Genomic DNA, 21,014 nt, shown 5'->3' on the forward strand with positions numbered 1-21,014 from the left:
TTCCCGAGTGCTGGGATTAAAGGTGTGCGCCACCACCACCCGGCTCCCTGGTCCTCTTCTTGAGAGACATGAAGTCTATAGAGAAGAGCTAGTAAGTGAATGTGACTCCACTTTTATCTGGACAAACCACAGGCCTCTCCCTGGTATCCACTCATGACCTTGGCTGAGGCTATCTCACCCTCTTCCTTCAGCCCTGTCTTCCTCCAGGGGCACACTTAGGGTCAGTAGTAGTCAAATCTCTTTGTCTGCCACAATGTACCTTCCTTCTGACCATGAGTTAGTGGGGTTCAAGGAAACTTGGGCTTGGGTAACTTAATCATTAATCTTCATTGTTAAGCTAACTGAGTTCAGAATCACTGTGGAAATATACCTCTTGGTGTCTTTGGGGGTGTTTCCAGAAAGGTTTAGCTGAGGAGGTAAGACCACTGTAAATGATGGTGACCTCATTCCAAAGAAATAGGGAAGTTGAATACTAGCATTCATCTCTTCTTCCTGACTGTGGATGCAATGTGATAGCTATTGCACAGGCCTGCCACCAGCCTTCCCTGCAGCGATGGACTGTGCCCTCAAACTGTGAGCCAGAACAAACCCTTCCTTCTTAAGCGGCTTTTGTTAGGCTTTTTGTCAAAGCAACTAGAAGGGTAACTAATACAAAAAAAAAGGTGTCCAGCTTTTCCCAGTTAGCCTCTTTCCTAGTTTTGTTTGTTGTGTTAAATACCCAGGCAAAAGCAACTTTAAGGAAAAAGGAATTGTCTCACAATTCCAAATTATAGTACATCATTACAAGCAAGCCAAGACGGAAACTTGAAGCGGCTCGTCACACCCACACTCAAGAGCAGAGAGAATGAGCATGCGCATGCTTGTCAGTGTGCCTCACCTCTCTACTTTATGCAATCCAGGATCCCATATCTAGGGAATGGTGCCACCCACAGTGGGCAGGCCTTCTACCTCTATTCATGATGTCAAGACTATCAGATCCCCATAGTCTCCCTACTCTAGAAAACATTTCACAGAGACCCTCTTCCCAGGTGAATTTTAGATTCTGTCAAGCTATTAAAATTTATCATCATGGGTGAGATGTGACATGCCAGTTTTGGTGCTACAACAGTGCAGAACTATTTAAGGTATTTGTGAAAACTCTCATGGAAAAGAGAGGTATTGGTGGGGTGGAGGAATGGAATGGAGGAGCCCTAAGTAACTTCACTGAGAAGTTGTCCTTCAACGTGATCCTGAAAGATGTGTCAGCATTGTTCAGCAGGAGGCACACAGAGCACTGCAAGGGGATGGAGCTATACTCACCAGGCCAGGATCCTTAGGCAGGAAGTTGATTGACAGAAAGCATCTAATAGAACAGAATAAGCAAGGAAAAACTTAGTGAGGCAAGAAGAGATCACACAGTGTCTGCGTCCCATGGTACAATTTAGGGCTCTGTAGCAAGTTCACCAGAAGATGCCAGACAGCGTCATTTGTGTCAGACAAACAGAGATCCCAGAAACATTTAAGTAGCAGTCTGCAGGATGAGCATCTCTAATCTAGAAAGCTAAAACCCAAATTCAAAATGGTTTAAGTGATGACATGACACTATGAACAAAAACTTCTATGTCTGACCCCATGTGACAGGCCACAGTGAAAAGGCCAGTGCCATAGAACTTTGTAAAATTATTTCCATGCTATGTACATCAGGCTATGGGAAATATGAATTAATTTCATTTTGAGACATGCACCTACCCTGGAGGTGCCTCACTACAGATGTGCAAACATCCTGAAGTCTGAAGCCAAAGCACATCTAATCCCGGACATTTGAATGCAGGATATTTGATCCATATGTAAATGAATGTCTCTGTAGGAGATGCTGTTTAGAAGTCTGTGCCCTGCTTCACGCATTAACTGTTAAATGTGTTGATATGTCTCTGCTCTTCCCATTTGAACTACTGCAAGCCAGGCGGCTGGAGAGCTGGCTCGGCAAGAGCACATCCTGCTCGTCCAGCGGATCCACGTTTACCTTTTATCCACTCTGCTGGAAGAATCTGACCCATTAAACACGAAGTGCTTTTCCGGCACCGTTCATGATTCATTTCTGCCTCTGATCCGAGCTTCTCTATTTCTTCCTTAGCGAATTAGCCTTTCCCTCCCCTTCCTCCTCCCACACAGCCTGTGAAATCCTAATGGTCTACAGCTGAGAAATGTGTTACACTTTAACAAAAGCAGTTTCCTATAGCTATGAATGCTACCCACAACTCCATAAAAAAAACCAATAACCTGTGGCGGTAGCTCCATTTCATTGCAAATTAATACATAAGTGAGCGACACCTGGGTTCATTGGCCAGCTAGGAGCCAAACAAAATTAAATGACCCTTGAGGAGTCTGGGGAGTGCCCAGGCCCACTGCTTTTCTCTGCTTTCCACAGGTATTGGCTGACTTTAATGCAAAGAACTATGACCAAGTACTTGAATTGTCTTGAGACCATCTGTAGTATGTTGCCTGGCTGAGCTGGGTTCCCATTCATTGCTCACGCAAAGACAGTCTGCAGTCTTGAAAGACAGCTCACGTTTATTGGGAATCTGCTTTTGCGCCAGCCCTGAAAGGAAGCGTGTCCCATGTTGTTTCATTGTGGTGTGGGGACCGTCATTAATCCATGGAGCCTGAGACTTACTCAGAGGCTACATGTTTGACTGATGACCACCAGACAGTGAAAGAAGACACTGAGGTCCAAAGCCGGGTTTCATGACTTGGCTCCTTTGCCGCTGTGAGACCCGAGCACTCATCTTCATGGTGCTTGGGGGACCTGAGACGGATTTAGTCATCCTCCTACATTAGCTAGTTCAGGGACAGTGAGGAAGGTGGACACAGATTCTGTGTGTCCGTTTGCCGGGATCACTGTGGGAACTGGGTGAGGCTCAGGAAAGAATTCAGAGCACGGATTGACTTACTGGGCTTTTAAACACAGGAAGAAGGGGACTGCAGAGTACAAAGGACTTGATTATTATTCTTCGGGGGAAGAAAAAGTTAGCCCGGGTCTTTAAGTATGAATGAAAACTAGTAAGGATGACACATGGGGTAAAGATTAGCAGACAGGAATTCAGGGTTGTGTGTCTGGCAGGTGCAAGGCCCTGGGAGCAATCTCCAGCAAGATAAAACTGCAAAGAATATAAAGCAACCAATAGGTAGACAGATGTCTCAAAGCAGGCCCCAGTGTATCCTCTGATGCAACGGCTCCAATGTGGACCGTGGCTAGAAAGGGAGCTGAGGGTGACTGGGGCCTGTTTTCAGGGTGTTTTGTGCTAAGGATTCTAAAATGTATTGCACAGTAAGTAGACAATTTTGTAGCAATTTAAAGCAGGTGATTTGAACATGAGTGCCAGCACAAGGACAATACCGGAGAACGTTTATTGAGCACTTACTGTATACTCGGTGACCATCATAAATCCACTCTTTCTCAGTAATGTTACCTAGAAGACACTGTTATCCCTTTTGACAGGCGAGGAAGTGAAATCACAAAGGTGAGATTTAGTAACTCACTCACGGCCATTGTGTCTGGAAGTGTGGGAAGCGAGCTGAGTGACTACTTTGTTTGTATGAGCTCTCTGTTCACTTATGTACCTAGAAAGATTTCTCTGGGCACATGAAGGTAAAGCTAAGGGGACAGAGATGATAAAATATAAAACACAGAAATTAGAGAGGCCAAAGAAGAAAGTTCTAGGAGGGAAAAGTGAAGAGACTTGGGGCTGAAAGAAGGGGTCAAGTCTACTGTGGCCCCAGGTTCCTGACTGTGCAGGGGAGCAAACCCTTGGCCTCAGCTGCAATCCAAGAGAAGGGCCAGTGTGGAAGGGAAGAGTCTGGCTGGGCAGGCTGATGTGAAGGACTGGGAGACCCATGGTGGAGGTGTGTAGGGGTGGGGCTTCCAGAGTCTGAGATGCCAAGCTGGAGACACTTCCACGGCAAGCCGTGAGGAGGAGGCCTTTTCTGGTCCTAAGTGGACCAGATGACACTGAACTCCCAGACCTTGGCTTCTCCGTGGAACATTTAGGAGAGAATAGAAACAATCTCGAATGTTCCCTCCTGGCTGAAAGGCAGTGACTCTGTGTTCACAGTCCGAAAGGGCATAATTACCTGAAGCGACAGACCCGGGCACTGTCAGCTGGCAGGCTACATGCTAAATAGCTTTTCACACTCCAGTGCACACCAAAACCTTCAGCAGCATCCATGGCGCTGAACAGCAAGAGAGGGAGGGGAATGTGGGAGGTGACTGTAGTGTCCATATTTTTAGTGAAATGAGGAAGTGAACTCTGGGTGGTCAGCCTGGGTGGCACATCCTACCAGGTGTATATTTGCATTTCTGGGGGGAAAAAAGACAACTTCTTTCGCCAGACTCCATGTGTCCTTGTTTTTCTGGAAGCCCAATTGTGTGAAGGCCTGATGCCCTTTGGCACGGAAACTCATTTCATTTAAAAAACCTGCCTTGGAAGGAATGTTTGGCTGCCAGTCGAGGCGGTTAGTGGATGGTGAGGCTGATCTTGCTATGTAACTGGAACATGCTGGAGGTGAGGGCAGCCGAAGGTTCCACGGTGTCCAAGTCTCTTCCATGTATTCATAGTGGACTTGCAGGAGTCCGCAGAGTGGGCAGTAGGCACCCAGCATCGTGATGAGTCCACGGGGGTCAAGGAAAAGCAAACAGCACTTCTGATAGTGAGATCAAAGCCCGAAGTTTCTTGTGTATTCCTTAAACACACAAGCTGCCATATTGCAATAGCAGCCTATACAGCGTGGGTACACTGACAAGTGTTTATTAATGTGAATGCTAGTGGTGGGGCCACATGTTTTTGTTTTAGGTTATACAGAAGCCCTCATTTACTCAAATGTAACATTAATGGATCTAGAAAATCTTGATTTAGGGGCTAAGCACAAGGTAGGAGGAGAAAACTGACTCCCGCAAGCTGCTCTCTTATCTCCACATATTTACTCTGGCACCGTGATGCACACATATACTAAGTAAATAAATAAATAGATGTAATTTTTTAAAATTTCAAAACCAATTCTTGCTTTGGGGTTCAAATTCACTTAGCAGATTTAATATAGTGATTTGGAGATACTTAGGAATATAAAAATATACACAGTAAGATGATGCATGGGTATGCAAGCTTGAGTTTTACATTACGTGTTTTTATTAGTAAGGGGAAATCTTGCTCACATGCTTCAGCCCAGCACAGGTGAATCAACTTTGTGCAATGTATTCATGCTATATAAACTATCTTCCCACCAGTTGCTTAGACATCTAAGTTACTGGTAGACTACCACCACATGGCAGTGCTTGTGTTGAGGCAGCCCTGATATGTGACCCTCTTCTTCCTCCATCTCCCATTACGTCATTGTGTGTCTCACTCCATCGAAAGGAATAGAGGAGGTGCAGTAAGATACGTTCAGAGAGAGAGACACATTCACATAATTTTCAGAACAATGTATCATTGTGGTCTATTTTATCACGAGCTACCGCTGTTAGTCTCTTACTGGACCTGATTTATCAATGAGACCTTATCCTCATCGGTAGCTATGGAAGTGGGGGACAAATAGCATGTATTGGTAGTATTAAGGCCTCCACTGACTTCTGCACAGCCTGGAATCTGCACCAGCAGATTGCGGAATTGGAGCCGCGTCTAGTATGGCTCCCTGCACCAGTACCCTGTAGCGCCCTAAGAAATAAAAACAAAATAGTACCAGGATCCTGTGGAGATACTGCCAATTCATGCAATTGAACTGGGTTCCTTTGAAATTGCTGTAGCACACTGGCATTCAAAAGGCTCTGGGAAGCCAAGCAGGAATGAATGCAGCTGGACCTCATGATTCCAAGACAGGTCTTTTCTCCCTGGGCATTGGCTAGCCTTCTTGGAGTTGGCAGCACCATAGGGGACCATGTATGCAGCAGTTGGCATGGCAGTAAGATGTTTGGTACCAGCACATTGCTGTGGTCTGTCTGTATCATAGGGCAGAAAGTGGGAAGCACTCGGCTTTAAGGACAGATAGAAGCAGGAGGCTCTGGGGATGGAGCTTGGTGCAGGAGGCAGGAGGCAATGCATGAGCAAAGATGAGGAATGAGCCAACCACTGAGCTGCCTCTTCCTCCCAGGAGCTGTCTTTAAGCTGGACCAGAGCTATAGAGACAAGTGAGACCTAGCTGTGTAGTTTATGTACTTTACATAGTGTGTAAAGTACCCGTCATAGAGAGAAAGATGCGGGGAGAGCCAGAGCCCTGATCCCCAGGCAACTCAGTCCCTCCTGGCAGTCAGTCTCCAGTATGGAGTGTCTATGTGGGGAGCGGGGGATTGGTTTCAAGAACCTGAAACCCATTTGGTCCCAGCTCTGACAAGCTAAACGAGCTATCCTGGCAAGTCCCTCACCATGTTGTGGTTTCTTGTGACTGTAGAACAAATTTTCATGAGCCTGAGTTAAAGGTACAGAGAAGCTGTGCCTTGATGTTCCAGATCTGGAATTGAGATAACAAGGTGTGGCAGAGCCATGCTTGTTTGGAAGGCTCTGGAGAGGATCTTCCGCAGACCCAGGTAGCTCCAGGTGTCCTTGGGCTTGCGATGCCTTGCTCGCTGCTCTAGCTCCATCTTCACAGGATCATCCTGTGTCTTCAATCACCCCTCATCTCTCTTAAAAAAGACATTAGCCATTGAATTTAGAATCAAATCTAAACTTACGATGATTTTATCATAAGACTCCTCATTATATCTGCAAAGACTGCATCATAATGTGATGGCCTTCACAAGCACTGTGGGTGGGGCCTGGGGGCCTGCCCTTCAGCCCACTGCACCCCTCTTGCCTCAGCTTCCTCGTCACAGAGGGCCTTCTGCACCTGTCTCGCTGAGCATTGAAAGGATTCAATTTACACAGAAGCCTTCAGAGCACCGGGCAGTCACAGCGCTGTTATTCTTCGAGCAACTCCCACCTGGCCCCTGAATCCAAGCACTGTGATTCTGAACCCCTGAGGCAGCTGTGCAGGGATGATGACATCAATGTTTCTGTTCTGTCATCAGCCACAGAGGGCAGAAATGGGGACTCTGCCTCCTTGTACCTGCAAACATCTGTCCCATACCAGTCACAGCAGTCTGGGAGCATCCATGGCCTGCAGCTTCTCCACTGAGTACCCGGTGCACTGAAGGAGTAGGGGTATGACAGGGACTAGTGAGAAGCACCGAGGACCACTTGGTGCCTCCTGTATCCAGGGCACATCCACGAAGCTGCCACCAGACCATAGTGTCTATAGTGTCTAGCTCCCCAGCTGCATAGACAAACAGCATGGACGCTTTCTCTCCCAGATCCTCCAGGACAGGAAGAAGACAGACAAGTAGATAGATTGTAGTATAGGAAAGTAAATTCTCATGGATTCTATCTAGCTCAATGGCTGCCTTGATGATGGGATTGAGAAGTAAAAAGTGAGTCACTGACTTTGGAATCTGGCTGATCTAGGGATGGGTAGGAAAGGACATACAAAAATAAGACTGAAAATTTGAAGCCTTAAGTATTTGAAGAAAGCTAACCCATAGGACTGGGGAGGGTGGGATTTAGGGTGGTCTCTATAGCTCTGTTGTGACTGGATTGGTAGTGGGGCTGATCACGACAGATAAAAGGGAGGTTTGGGTAGCAGACTGCCATTCATAAGGCTTTAGGTTTAGAGAGTGCGCAGTGTGAGCCAGGTCTCCTGCCATCTAGTTATTCCAGCTTCATTTGTGCTACTGTGATAAAACACCCTGACCGAAAGCAACTTTGGGGAGAAAGGGCTTATTTGAACTTGTAATTCTGGGTTACAGTCTCACAATGGCAGGAGCTTGAGACAGTTGACCACCTCACACCCACAGGCAAGAGCAGAGAGAAGCGAATGTTGGAATGCTCACTTGCTTGTGCTTAGAATAGTTCCTTCACTCATACCGTGCAGGACTTTGCCTAGGGAACAGTGCCATCACAGTTGGCAGGATCTTCCCACATCAATTAGTCAGAATAATACCCACGGGCCATCCCAATATGAATGATCCCTCCCTGAGACTCTCTTCCCAGATGAATCTAGCTAGGTCGTGTCCAGTTCACAGAGCTAATCCATAAACCATAATCACTATCCACATTTGACGAAACAGGCAAGGATGCTAAGTGATATGTTAAACTCTGCTCCAACACAGCCAGTTGGGTCTTCAGTGAAGAAAAAAGAAGAAAGGTAGGAAGGGAGGGAAAGAGGGAAGAAAAGAAAGAAAAGAAAGGAAAAAAGAAAAAAAGAACAAGGCACCGTTTACTCAAACACTTAATTCTATCATTCTCCAGTGTGGTAGAGCATATTCCTATACTGAAAGAACATTGGTCAAGCCGGGCGGTGGTGGCGCACGCCTTTAATCCCAGCACTCGGGAGGCAGAGGCAGGCGGATCTCTGTGAGTTCGAGGCCAGCCTGGTCTACAAGAGCTAGTTCCAGGACAGGAACCAAAAGCTATGGAGAAACCCTGTCTCGAAAAATAAAAAAAAAAGAACATTGGTCAAACAGGGATTTGGTCAAAGGAGGAAGCACTACTCAGCTTTCTGTGTCTCACCTGTGTGACCTCCCTTACAGCCATAGCTCTCTCTGAACCTCATCTGCTTCATCTTAAAGGTGTCAAATGGTAGCCTGTCCCCAGGGACTGTGGTATCAAGGAACGGGAAGCTTATGGCTGAGAACACTCCATAAAAAAAGAAAGTGGATAAGTGGATGGTAAACAGACAGAAGCCAGCTGGGATCTGATGGCTTGTCAGATTTAAGATCCAGATTCATAGTGGTCCTATCGTAGGGAGCATCCAGCTACCCTGCCCTGATCCAGTCTCTCCTCACTGTCCCGAGTGCTACACGAGGTCCTGACAGCTGCAGTCATATGTGTTGCTCCCCAGAACAGATGGGGAACTCAAATTCACACACCATCAAATTAGCCATGCTGACCGTGACATCCTGGAGTGGGTAGCATCTCCACACCTCTCTGCAACTTTCTCTTCTATCCCACTTCAAAAATATTTCCTTTGCCAGGAACATAAACCCATACGCCTTCAGCTGCCACCTCCCATCTTTGCCACCAGAAGTCCACTCTGTCTGCTCTCTTTCTGACTCCCTGCCTAGACCGTTCCTGAGTTTGATTGCAGGCTCAGCATTCTCCTACCTGGCTACCTGGTCCATATTAATACAGAGGCAGAACGGCAATCTTCTCAACCCGTGTGTTTAGGCCTTACTTTCCACTGTAGGTGTGAGCTATGCTACCATCTCCCAACATGACTTATGCCCATACACATCCCTGGCCCTTACCATGGGGACACACACTCAGCCCTTTTCTGCTCTGCTCCCAAGCCTGCTGTGACTCCCCAGCTGCTGGTAACAGTGGAGGAAGTACCAGCCATACAACTAAGGAGTTGTATGACTGATATTCTCTCTGTCTTGTCATTGCAGCCCCAGAAGTCTTCCAGGTGTATGTGGATGGAGGGCCCGGGTACTCATATCCGGTGGATTGGTGGTCCCTGGGTGTCACGGCCTATGAGCTGCTACGAGGCTGGGTAAGTCTTGTGGAATAGGAGGTGGGGAGGAGGCATTAATCTGCAAGGTGAGAAGCCAGGAAGAGGTGCTGGACCAGGAGCCTAGCCACCCCTGAGGGAGCTCTTGCCCAGCCCCTCATTCTTCTGATAGGGAAAGAGATCCTTCTGCTCCCACTCTCCCAGAAAAGGAACTCACAGGACATCTGAGGAGGAACAGACCAGGATGAAGCACCTTGTCCCCCTCCTACTTTCAAACTTCCTCTTCAGAGCTCACAGTTGCATCGGAGCCCGATTTCCACACTTGACTGGGTGTTTTCTCTGTTGTTTCTCTTTTATCGCCCCTCCCCCATACCTTTTCCAAATACGTAACTCAGGAATCTCTAAGGACAATCTGGGACTATTGGTGCGTGTTTTTACTTTTGACTCGTTTGCACTGAATTGCTGAAAATGATGACGCCGTTGAATAACCAAAAGCTCATACTTTTATTTAAGCTGAAACTCTTGTGACTAAACTGATTTTGGAGTGTGTTTTCTTTGCACAAGCATCACTGGGAAATTGCATCATCTCAACTCCTGGGCCCGCAGTCTCCTTAGCCAGGGAACAGAGATAACGTTCTGTGGAGCTGGTGTTAGCGGACATTTGCCCCTGGACTGTGGCACTCTCCCTGCTTAACCGTCTCTGGGGCTCCAGTGACCAGAAGGAAACTCATTAATCCCACTGTCTGCAAGTCTCACAGGGTTTGCATCCGTTTACATATGTGCATGCCAAGAGGGCAGCCTCCAGGAAGGCAGGATCTTTTATTTATTAAGGAATTGTTTTCATTTATTTTACATTGTGACTGAAATTTCCCCTTCCTCCTCTCCTCCTATCCCCCCCCCACACTTCCTTTGCTCCCCTCTCCCACCCCAGCAATCCACTCCTCTTCTGTTTCTGTTCAGAAAGGGGCAGGCCTCCCATAGATAGCAACAAAGCATGACACATCAAGTTGCTGTAGGGCTAAGCTCCTCCTCTTGTATCAAGGCTGGGCAAGGCAACCCACTATGGAAAATAGGTTCCCAAAAGCCAGCCCAAGCATGAGGGACAGTCCCTGCTCCCACTGCTAGGAGTTCCACAAGTAGACCAAGCTGCACAGTTGTCACACAGAAATAGAGGACCTAGGTCAGTCCTAGGGAGGCTCCCTAGCTGTCCGTGTAGAGTCTGTGAGCCCAGGTTAGTTGTTTCTATAGATTCCCTTATGATGACTTAAAGGCAAGATCTTACTTCCTTGTGGGAGAATCCTTTCTGTAGGAAATGAATGAATAGGGAATGAATGAATGCTTCTTGAATGAATGAGTGATGAGAGCTGCCTGGAACTGACTCTAATTTAGCCAACTTTTTTTTTTCTACTCTTGAACTCAGTTACTTCCCATGAATTCCTCAGAAACTTAATTACAGTGCACGGCATTTTCAGAATGCAGGGAAAATGAGAATGCGTTTGCTTCCTTGGGCACCAAATGAAAGACTCGGCGTGACACAGGTTCACTTACTTCTGGCAGGTGCTTTTCAGTTCTGCAGCCATCAGGGGACATGAGCGTTCCAAACCCCGGCTGAACCAGGGTGCTGCCATTTTATGCAATCCATCATGCAGGTGACCTTGGCGCCCAGTGGCCCTCTGCAGGAGGAAGCCTGCCAGCAGAAACGATGCCGGCTATTATTCCTCAAAGGGCCAGAACAGTTGCCAGTAGGAAAGAAAAAAGCAAGGATAAAAGAAAGCCTGCTCCTTCGAAATTAAGTTCCTCATTTCTCATTCTTGTGAGTTTTCTACTCAGAGACCACTTTCAGAGGAAGAGAGAGAGAGAGTCAGAGAGTCACAGGGCTAGTCCAGGCCTTTGGTACAGGGACGATGGGACAATGTAACAACCAGAAAGTGGACCTGTTAGGAGCTGGGTGACCTTTCTCCCAACTGTCTTTGCACGGCAGAATTGTCCACCCAAGGGCCAGTGAGCTATGATGTGGCTTGCTTTCTCGTTTTTATACTAGAGAGCACTAACTTAGTTAAATGGATGTCCCAACGGCCCCTCACCTTCCTCACCTTACTTATAGACAGTGGACTCAGAAGTCATCCTTCCTCCTGGCCATTTGCTCCCCAGCGGTGACAGAGTTCTAACAGAACTGAGGCTCGTTGCTTCCCAAAGACAAAAGAAAGCTGCAGTGGGTTTTCCCATGAGCTCGAGAATCTTACAGTCACCAGGAAAGACAGGTGGGGAGGGAGGATGCCACTAGCGTGGTTTATTGGTCAATGTCTCAGAAATGCTCTAGTTCTGACAAAAACAGCCTTCTCTCTCATGAAGAGCACCACGTAAGACGAACAGAGGGAACTGGTCACCCGTGCAGGCATGGAGAACTTTAATTATAGTCTGGGAAAAAGATGCAGGGGACATTGCTTCTCTTGGAGCCCAGAGCAGAATCTCAGCTCTTATCCCTGCAAACCTGCCTTGGAAAAAAAAAAACCACCAAGGCCAGCCCCATTCTGGTTGCTCTTCCCATAGAGCAAGGCTCTGTCAGCCTGGAGCTTTATTGATGGGCCAGGCAGAGTGGAGTGTGAGGGAAGGGGGGGCATAAGGAGACTCTGCCCCCTGACCCCATCCCCACAGAAGAGACTTAGTGACCTGCACTGCAGATGCTATCCCTCCTATCTGGATGACACCCTGAAAGATGCTCCTTTGGGATCCAGGGGGCTCCTTACCTGCAGAAAGAAGCCACTTCACACAGCTGGAACTAACAGGGTGTTTTTCTTCTCATTCGCTGGAGAGCTGCTTCCTTGCAACAAGAAGAGACTCTGAGAGGAACCTCACTGGCTCATGGGGGATCCCACTGGTGACCTTAAGCAGGGCTTCTGAGCAGGCAGAGTACTCAGATCCTCTGTCAACCCCCATCAATCATACAATAACAGTCGTAACTTCCCAGCAGGGATGTGGGGAGACTTAACAACCTAGGGATGTAAACTATCCAGCACAGCATGGTACCTGGAGGTCAGCACTGCCCAAGCCCCAGCTTCCTAACTTCCACAAGGCTCCCACCCAGAGTGGCCTGCTGGGACCTTCCCAGCTTAGCACCCTTCTCACAAGCTCTGAGGGCTGAGGCGGGGCCCAGCCTGGCTGCCATCTATCAGATCGATGATAAGGCTGTAGGTGCGGGAGCGTAAATGCTTCTCCACACTGTAATTCATGCTTAACTTGTCTGAGCCCCGGCTTCCTCATTTGTAAAAGGAAGATAATGAATGCAGTCACTGGTGGCATAGGGGGAAAACGTGACCAGAGCCCTGGTGGAAGGGGGGCTGAGGGACAGAGTACAGACGCTAATGCCAGAAGATAGCAGGATGGAGACTCAGGAGCCTTGGATGCAGCTTGAGCATTGAGGATCAAGTTGGGAAGAGCAGTGGGGAAACCCCAAGTGACATCTAAGCTGGTTCCCCTGTGAAGTGCCGGCAATAGCTTGAGCAGGACAGAGAAGGGAGGCTGAGGCAGACTCAGCTGTGGCTGAACCCTGCCACCTGTCACAGCGTGGGCAGAGGACTTCCATCAAGGGCCATCCCTGATTTAGGCAGGGAAGTGACAAAGTGGACATGAGCTCAGGCATCATGTGCTTCCGGGTTCTGCTACAAGGGAGAGCCTAGTATAAGAGACTCAAACCCAGTGCTCTGGGGCAGAGAATGGTTATGAGGTGACCTGCAATGTGGTTCTACACACTGGCAGCCAGCAGAAACCCCCACCATCCAGTTATGACACCCCAATAGTTCCTAGGGTCAAACTGCACTAGACTGGGAACCTTTGCCACAGTGATCAAGAGGACTGAGCGACACCTGCTCAGGAGACCACAATGCAAAGGAGCTTTCTATTGGTAGAGGGTGAGACCTGGAGACTCAGTCAGGACCGTGTAAGTAACAATATTGGGGTACAGAGAGGTCAAGTCAATAGAGGAAGAACTTCTGGAGCACCCGGTAGAGAGGCACTCAAGTGCAAAACCAAGAACTGCTGCGTGTGCCCTAGTGCAGGGCTCCACCTAAAGTGGGGTGCAGCTGCTGACTTGTCTCAGCAAAGCAGACAGATCACAGTGCCTGCAGTTGGGAACCCAGGAGGGCACGTCCTGGGCTGGTTCTGCCTTGCTCATCATTTCCCAGATGGACACTCGCTGGAAGTCATCTGCCAGTTCCAGAGGGGGAACACTCTCAGGCTTCAGAGTTTCAGGTTACCTACAGGACAGTTATTCCAGGTGAAGGGATTAGAGGGCATGCTTGGGATCCGATGGTCAACCAGCCCCACTCCAGCAGATGAAACAACAGGCTACACCAATTCTCTCCCTCTTTATGTCTTCTATTTCATGGCAAATTGCCTTTTTTTAAAAAAAATGAGTTTCCTAGAATAAAGATACTCCGGCACTCCGGCATAAGCAGCCCAGTCTCCTGCTGCTGGAAACCACTTTTGCCAGCAGGCCTCGCAAATCACCGTACCCTCCAAGACAGCTGCCTCCGAGTCAGGGCATCCGAAGAACAATGAGAAAAAAGCTGTAGTGGAAGATGCAACCTTTCCTGTTTAACTCAGAGGAAGGACTGTGTCTCCATGCCTGCCCAAACTGAGGAGGGCTGAACCTGGAGCCTGCGTGTTAGGAATACCATAGCCACAGCGCCTCAGGCTGACTTGAAATGTACGTGCTGCCTACGCCTGAGAGTTAAAGTTCTCAGGACCAGTGACGGGTCACAGCGCAGTCAGGAAAGCACTACCCAAGCGTGAGAACCTGAGTTTGAGCCCCGAGAATCTCTGGAAAAGAAACTCAGGTGCAGTGGCAAGCACCTATAATGCCACAGCTGGGGACGCAGAAACTAGAGGCTCATGGGAACTCTCTGGCCAGCTAGCCTAACCCATCTGGGGAGCTCTAGGTTGAGTAAGGGAATTGGTCTCAAAAACCAGGTGGAGGGAGACGGAAGAAGACACTTGTCTCCATGTCTGGCTTACACACAGGCACACACACATATATGCATATATACATGCATGCGTATAAACGTGCATACAGAGTTCCCATGTTGAGCCCTGGAGTTGGCGGAGCCGGTCTGTTCCTCCCAGGTATGGTAAGGATTTCGGATAGCAGAGAGAAGTTTCCTGGATGTCTGATAGAAATGCATAACTTGGGGGAGCTGGTGAGTGGCCAAGACAGTAGAACCCCAAATGTTAGGACATAAGAAGCCTTGCCCGTTGACCTCTGGCTAATTCCTCACCTGGGTTTCTAGAGAAAGCAGAGTCTCTGGGAAAGCCCCACCTCTGAGCCTTAGTTTCCTGGCTTTTAAAGTGAAGATGGAAATGGGGGTGTCTTGGGTGTCTTTTCCCCTGGCATTCTCTGTCAGTGGAGGGGGGGAATCAGCGGTGGTGGAATAGCCCAATGAAAGGATAGAAATGGAGGAAGGATCCTGAATAATCCACACACCCAGTTTCCAGTCCCCAGTCCATGTCCAGCTGGTAGCTTCGTGTTCTGGTTGTCCCATCTCCTATAGGGACAACAGCACCCCGATCTCACAAGCTTACACTCCCAGCATTCCTACCCACCCACCACATATCCAGTGGACTAGTGATCATGTCTGCCCACTCACAGACCTGCTCAGTTAAGACAGGGAGAGGTGATGGCTGACCTTCCAGAAGATGGAGGCTGTGACGAGAGGTGTCCCTGAGGGTGCTCAATAGCAGGCACCAAGACCCCAGCCTGTGACCATAGCAACAGAGTGAGTCCTGCCTCTTCTATGCACAGACAAGATGCCCCAGCCTCCTATGGCCAAGACAGCACCTCGATGCCCTCTTTTTGAACTGCCATGCTGTAAGAGGGAACAGCCCACGGCATCTTGAAGGGAATAGGAGTCATTTCCCATCCCCACCCAGTCTTCAAACAAGAGGGTGCTGCCTTCTCTAAGACACTCTTTGATTCTGGGACTGCCCTTTGTTGCAGAGACCATATGAAATCCACTCGGCCACACCCATTGATGAGATCCTCAACATGTTCAAGGTGGAGCGTGTCCACTACTCCTCCATGTGGTGCGAGGGGATGGTGGCCCTGCTGAAGAAGGTAAGAGGTCGGGGAGCTATAGAGGGGGCAGCTAGTACACTAACACCCAGTAATAAAGGTTACCATGGTGTCATACACAGATCATAAAGCCCGGAACAGTGCAGAGAATCACAGTGTGACCCAGACTCTTTCCAGTTCATTGCAAGGTCCTCATAAACAGAAATATCCACTGCACATGGCTGCTGGCCTGTTGGGCCTTAGGAGCTCCTGTGGTGGGAACTGTTGCTAGGAGAATGAATGTGAGTTCCCCAAGTGCAGTCTGTGCTCCCAAAGCATCTGCTTCTCTTGCCACCTGCCACCTGCCAGAAAGGCACAGCCCAGGCCTTCTGAGTGAGACAGGGAGGCGTGGGCAGCTATCAATCTTGGTTTGCTTCTGGTGACTCCAAGGCCTCTTCAGTTCAGCAGTCAGGAGATCCAGGTGTCCCCTTCTGAGGTTCCCCTCCAGTCCCCAGGTGCAAAGAAAGAAGTATTGCATATGATAGGCACAGCAATCCTCACTAGAATGATAGTGACAGTGGACCAGAGACAAGAAAGCCATTTGATAAAACAAACTGATTTACTCTACACCACAGAGACATCACAAGGCAGAGAAGGGGTTAGTACCAAAGACATCCGTGTTAGTCATTTTTGTCATTGCTGTGACAAATGCCTGGCAAGAGCCACTTAAGGAAGGAAGGCTTATTTTGGCTCACAGTTCATGGGCACAGCCCATCATGGTGGGGAAATCATGGCAGCAGTGGTGTGGGCTAGCTGGTCACACTGTATCCACAGTCAGAGAGTAGAGATAAACGATACTGGTACTCAACTCCCCCTTTTTATTCAGTCCAGGGCCTTGGTGGTTGAGGCGCTGCCACCCACATTCAGGGTGGGTCTTCCTATCTCAATTAACCCAGTCTAGAACTTCCCTCACAGACATGCCCCTTGGCTTTTATTCTGGGTGATTCTAGATCCTACCCAGCTGACAATATTGACCAGCACACTGTCCTAACTTTAGATCTCATCTCTCAGTCCCAACACAGTAATAACATCGTGGTGAATTGTTATTTAGTTAAATTAATTTAAATGGGTGCCCACGGTTGGTTGCTCTTAACCCTGACTCATCACTGGGGGCATGTAGAAGATTTCCATACTGGCAACGCCTGGACCCTCAGCAAATCCAGAGAGCCGGAAGTTTGGGCCCTGGCGCACACAGGGGCATCAGCTTGCTCTTGGGACAGTTATTCTCAACACTTCACTCCCAGATGCCATCCAAAAAGAGCCTGTTTAAGTCTGTACCACTGTCAGGGAAGCCCCTAAACACAGGGCACACTGATAGGCGTGTGTGGTCCTGGGCAGACGTCTCTCATGTGCTGTGGTCGTGATCACTCAGTGGGTATAGTTGGGATGTTTCTGCAATGAAGGTTGACAGCCGGGAGAGAAGTGCCAGTGGGAAAAGGACAATTTCTTGTGGGCACCTAGTGGCACACTTCTCTTTAGCACATGCTAGGTCCTTACAAACCCTGTCGGGCCTCACCCTGGCACTGTGCCGGAAGTGACGGAGCGGCCAACACTCCTGCTCCAAGGAGAGGAGAAGGGCCATTCTCAGGAGGTCACCAGGCCACTGGCCATTCCCTGTAGGTAGCAGTCCCAGGGGTAAGCCCTGCCTAGTCCAGTTTAGACCAGTAATCTTCGCATAAACTAGAGTGTTCTGGAGACAGTGTGGAGCCGAGGAGATGGCTCATTCGGCAAAGTACGTGCTTTGCAATCATAGAACCCTAAGTTTGGATCCTCAGCACTCACCTAAAAGTCTGCGTGAAGCAGTATGCTGCACTTGGAAGGTAGAGACAAGAGGATCCCTGAGTCTTTCTGGCCAGTCGGCCAGATTCAGTCAGAGACCCTGTCAATAATGATGATGATGATGAGGAGGAGGAGGATGATGATGATGATGATGATGATGATGATGATGATAAGATGGAGAACAATTGAGGAACATGGCAACCTCTGGCTTCCACATACACATGCACACACATCTACACATATGTGTGCCTACAAAAACACACTGAGACGATGCAAAGCAATGCCCTGTGCTGTTTTTGTTTCTTTTGGTTTATTTGTTTTGTGTCTTTTTGTCTGCATGTATGTATGTGCACCACACACAGGCCTGGTGCCTGTGGAGGTGATAAGAGGGTATCAGAGTCCCTTGAACTGAAGTTACTGAGAGTTGTATGCTCCCATGCGGGTGCTGGGAACCAAATCCAGGCTCTTCTGTGAGAACAACCAATACATTTAAACACTGAGCCATCTCTCCAGCTCCTCTGTAACTGTCTTTACACTTTAGCTCTATTAGCGAAACTGGCCTTAAAGAAAAGCTAAATGTGAACAACTCAGTTGGGTCACAGAGGTCACCTCGTAAGTGAGGGAGGGAAATTCTGTCTCATTCTAATGAAACCAAGGCAGAAGTCCTCGGATGGGCTGCCTGTTTTTTCTGACCAAAGCTCTTGTGATCATTAGGGAGAAGTTTCTTTTTAGGGAACTGAGCCCCAAAGAGGGACATAGAGGTGAAAATTTAGCCACTCCCCAAAAATCACTTGCCAGGTGACCTTAGAGAAAAGAGCTGACCTTGAAGTCTCTCCTAGCTTTATGAGTACATTTGGCTAACGTAAAGTAGTGTAATGTAATGTAAGTCCTCCGGAGCTAACCCAGACCACGCAGGCCACTGCCCAGTGTGGCTTGCAAGGACACCCTAAGTGTTGGTGAAACTCCATCTTCCAAGTCCACGCTCCCCCAGGTGGGATACATCATTCACAGAAGTGTCTTTGCCCTCTGACCACAGCTGCTGACCAAGGACCCCGAGAGCCGCCTGTCCAGCCTCAGTGACATCCAGAATACGGCCTACATGGCTGACATGAACTGGGATGCAGTGTTCGAGAAAGCTCTGATGCCCGGCTTTGTGCCCAATGTGAGTCACAACCTGCCTTCAACAGGTCCCCACCTTGGTATTAAGCATGACTCCTGCCTCTGACTGGTGAACTCCATGAAGGTCACAGAAGTAAGACACCAGCAGGTTTATGGTTTGCTGAGATCCAAGATATTTGGGCCAGATTTCCACAGTGTTCTTCTCGCAGTGAACTCATAGGCTACTGAGCCCTCTGGCCTCTCCTGCGTATCTGAACAGGTGCTAAGGGCTGTTAGCGCATATACTGGCTGGTCATGGGGAGACTGCCATCTTCCCGAGCCCATCCTGACTGGCAGCTTCTCAGGAATCCCATGCTAACGCTTTAGAAGGTCATAGACGGACTTGGTGCGCCTGGGTCATGTGACTGTGGATGTGTGGGTGATGAGAGCCAACATGGATGAGCGTGCTCTCTGTGCCAGCATCCTTCTTAGAACTTCCCATGCTTTAGTTCCTCGGAGCTTCACAGCAGCCTCAGGGTGGGTCTTCTGAGGATTGCGGGTGAGGTAAAGTAATTTTCCCAAGATGACCCAGGACAAGGCCAGCAGAGCCGGATGAATGAATGGATAACAGGGCCTCCCTGGAGAGACTTGAGCCCAAATTCAAGCTTTTCCTTGGGAGAAGGCATATACTGAAGTCAAGTGTGTGCAGCAGGGAAGGGATTCTTAGCCACGTTCAAGAAGTCAATGGTGATGGGAAGAGCCCGGGCCCGTGAGACTCACTGTAGAGTCCGACAAACAGAACAGAGGCCATTGTGTGTACAGGTCCCACTGAGAGGCACAGCTCCAAGTGTCTGCTCCCGTTTTCACGTATCAGCCTCATTACCCTCGCCTTACAGTTAAAGAAGCAAGGCTCATGAAGGTTTAGTGACTTGTGGTGCAAGAGCCAGGATTTGTCTTAGTTCTGTCTACAAAACCCTGGCTTCCTCCCATGTTCTGGGTGTACCATCACTGACCGGGTTTGAGACAGCACAGCAACCTGGCCAAGCTGGTGTGTTCAGCAAACCCTAGCTTGTGACTTAGGCTTGAAGTTAGCATTCCTGTGGTGGTACCCACATCATGACACAGCTGAGAAAATACCTGTTCATGAAGGGGCAGCCCCTGGAAGCTTCTCTGTTCCAGTAAATCCCACCCAACGGCCTTTGAGGCTGTGCATCTCACACAAGGGTGAACACAGGGCAAAGGTCATGTGTCATCCAGTCACCCAACTGAGCGTGAGCACTCAGAGGCCAGGCTGCCTGTCCTTGAGGCTGCACCTGGCCTGGATCCTCTTAACAAGGTCACAGCAAGCCGTGTCCTCACAGGCCTGGGGACACTCAAAACAGAAAGGACTGAATTACTTTTCTAGAAACCCAGAGATAATTCTTTGGAAGTCAGGCTTTCTCATCATCCTGAGTCCCCAGAAGTGAGGGTGCCTGGCCAGGACCAAAGAACGGCAGCGCTGGGATTCCAAGCCATAGTCACAGGGTTGCACGACCGAGGGGTGGGTCCACAGATGCCAGCCCTCAAGGACAGTCTTGAACCCCTGATGTGAGAGGGTCTGGCCTGGGTGTGGACAGCTCCAGATGTGGAAAGGAACTGGGAGCCAGAACAGGGACCTGGACAGATGTTGGTCAGAAATGGTGCTTAGGCAAAGGCAGGTAGATAACTGTGAGTTTATGATCAGCCAGTGCTGCTTAGTGAGACTCTGTCTCAGCCAAGAAGACCTAAAAAGTTCATTAATTAGAATTTAAATTAAATTATGAAAACCATAATAAGGAAAATAATGACATGAGTATGTTTATAACTAAAAGAATTAGCAAAAATAAGTTAAAATTACATGTTAAAATCACAGGATTAAGACTAGTGGTTCTCAACCTGTGGGTCCCAACCCCTTTGGGATTCAAACAGCTCTTTCAGAGGGGTCGCCTAAGGCCATCAGAAAACACAGATATTTACATTATGATTCATAAAAATATCAAAATTACAGTTATGAAGTAGCAACAAAAATAGTTTTATGACTGGGGGTCACCACACCGTGAGGAACTGTATTAAAGGGTCACAGTGTTAGGAAGGTTGAGACCCACTGATACAGGATGTAATGACACACACACACACACACTGGGACTGTGTCTCGAAAGGATGCTGTGTGTGCTGGGCCTGTACTGATTCGTCATCAGAGAGAAGCATAAAACATCCCAGGGTACCAACTAATGTCATTGCCGAATGTGAAGATGCCTGGCTGTGTGCAAAAGATGCTCAGCCAATGACAGATGAAATAACCACAAACCATGCTTTTTCTTTCCACTTCCCTTCAGAAAGGGAGACTGAACTGTGACCCTACGTTTGAACTTGAAGAAATGATTCTAGAATCCAAGCCGCTTCACAAAAAAAAGAAGAGGTTGGCCAAGCATAGGTCCAGAGACAGCACAAAGGACAGCTGTCCCCTGGTGAGGTCCCAGGGAGGGGTTCTGTGGGGGAAGAA

At 48.6% G+C, this 21,014-nt stretch overlaps 1 protein-coding gene across 1 annotated transcript in view; it reads left to right on the forward strand.

The window, feature by feature from the left end:
* Positions 1-21,014, forward strand: part of Stk32b (serine/threonine kinase 32B) — a 231,787-nt gene that overhangs the window by 200,504 nt on the left and 10,269 nt on the right. Inside the window, exons 7-10 of the mRNA XM_075943713.1 lie at positions 9,449-9,552; positions 15,503-15,619; positions 18,432-18,557; positions 20,848-20,979. Of these exons, the coding sequence (XP_075799828.1) occupies positions 9,449-9,552; positions 15,503-15,619; positions 18,432-18,557; positions 20,848-20,979 (479 nt within the window). The remainder of the gene's footprint in view (positions 1-9,448; positions 9,553-15,502; positions 15,620-18,431; positions 18,558-20,847; positions 20,980-21,014) is intronic.

The sequence above is a fragment of the Microtus pennsylvanicus genome, chromosome 12 (genome assembly GCF_037038515.1).
Source record: "Microtus pennsylvanicus isolate mMicPen1 chromosome 12, mMicPen1.hap1, whole genome shotgun sequence".
Taxonomy (NCBI): domain Eukaryota; kingdom Metazoa; phylum Chordata; class Mammalia; order Rodentia; family Cricetidae; genus Microtus; species Microtus pennsylvanicus.